Source organism: Schistosoma haematobium, chromosome 7 (assembly GCF_000699445.3).
Source record: "Schistosoma haematobium chromosome 7, whole genome shotgun sequence".
Taxonomy (NCBI): domain Eukaryota; kingdom Metazoa; phylum Platyhelminthes; class Trematoda; order Strigeidida; family Schistosomatidae; genus Schistosoma; species Schistosoma haematobium.
In genome coordinates this window covers 9,744,822-9,746,427 of record NC_067202.1, presented here as the reverse complement: position 1 = coordinate 9,746,427, position 1,606 = coordinate 9,744,822, and the positions used below count along the sequence as shown (strand labels likewise).

Here is a 1,606-nt window from a genome sequence, read left to right as displayed (position 1 = left end):
TATTGTCTATCTTAAACAAACAATTTGCAGCCCAATAGAACCATGAGTATAGCGCAACCTCGTACCTGTTTAATTACTGGAACCTGGATCCAAATTTAGTGGATAGCCATCTGTAAAGATACAACCCAAGTTAGAAGATACACACAACAGTTGTTAAGTTTTCAAGGTATTTATGACAGCGCTAATACGATTGCTGACAAGTCATAAACTCAACGTACTATGTCCCGTGTATTTGACTGAGACCATTTGTTGCGAGAAATGTCCTATCTCTTCAGAAGTTCCGGTGGAATTTTACTTATGAAGTATTGATCAACCACGGAGTTTCACTACTAGTCCGAACACGATTGTACTACCTTTATGACAGAAGGGTTTTAATACTTTTCTCTTTTCTAAACAAAGGATTGCCATACGGACGTTTCGTGTGGCTAAGTTAACTAAACCGTATATTTACGAAGTACTACAAGTCGTCTCACTCATGTGGTAGCGAGTAAGGCTTATTTAAGAACAAAGACGTGTGTTTCGGCATTAAAACAGAGTTACATTGACTTAGTAAGAGCTAGTGGTAGTGTTAACTAGCTTGCGGTTTAATAAGACCTTCAGTTATTTTGCCTAGTGCTGCACACCAATTGAGACCTTGTAATAACCAGAACATATCTGCGGAATCTTCAGCTTCAACAGAACGTATATAAAGACATCTGACCTCTTTACAAATGTACCAGTATTTAAACAGTAACTAACAAAAACTTAAGTAGTTTCGTGCAGATAATCAACTAGATGTAGCGATAGTAATTAGTAGAGCACTACAAAGTGTTTTAAACTTCAACATTATTCTCCGGTTCTTTAGGATACTCAACATGTAGAGAAGATGCCGGTATAACAACCTTGGGTTCTTCGAATTTGAACATAGGAAACTGAGTCATATCCTCTCCTTCCGCTTCGTATATTCTATCGACCTTAGCCAGCATTTCACTAAGCTCTTTTATTTCTTTAGATGAAGCATCTGTTAATCCGAACTCAGATTTCCTGAAATTGGAACATGAGATTCATTAGAAAAAGGAACTCTACTCGCTCTTCTGACGATACTCCCGTAGTCTGGCAACAAATGACTGTTGGATAGGATCACCCACTTGCAAACTTCCTGATATGCTGGATAGACATCGTTGGTTTACAGCGACCCGGCACACTCTGTGCAGTAAAGTTCTAACGGACTTGGTGGCTAACATAGCTCACTTTTCAACACAACCTCCAAAACCTTTTTCAAACTACATTGGACAAAAGTTACGAACCCTACATTCCTTGGAATATGGGTCTTAGTTACAAAAAAAGTCGTTTCAATTTCACTTTTGAGAAAGACGGGCGGCTAGATGATCTGCGTAATTTTTGAAGATCCAGTATCTTTGTCAATTGATTTCATTGTGCTCGCATCCCATTGTTATGGTAAAGTTACTGGTACTTAGTTGTGTCTAATGGATGGTAGTCTAGGCACTCATTTGCATCAACTCCAGTCATTTGTGAGTGGAGACAGTCGGTAACGGATTTCCGTAGAAGTTATAAGTGTTTTTTGTCAAATGAGTCAGTGTTCATGACATGACATTTCAACAAGTCA

The 1,606-nt window shown here is 38.5% G+C and overlaps 1 protein-coding gene across 1 annotated transcript; it reads right to left on the bottom strand.

Moving 5' to 3' along the window:
• Positions 1–752: 752 nt before the first annotated feature.
• Positions 753–1,262, bottom strand: ATP5J (Atp5jp). The gene is made up of 2 exons (XM_051217943.1): positions 1,066–1,262; positions 753–1,023 (listed from the first exon to the last, which is right to left on the bottom strand). Exons 1-2 carry the CDS (start codon positions 1,221–1,223, stop codon positions 813–815), a joined length of 369 nt encoding a protein of 122 aa, XP_051064377.1. The 5' UTR covers positions 1,224–1,262; the 3' UTR covers positions 753–812.
• Between the last annotated feature and the right edge of the window lie 344 nt (positions 1,263–1,606).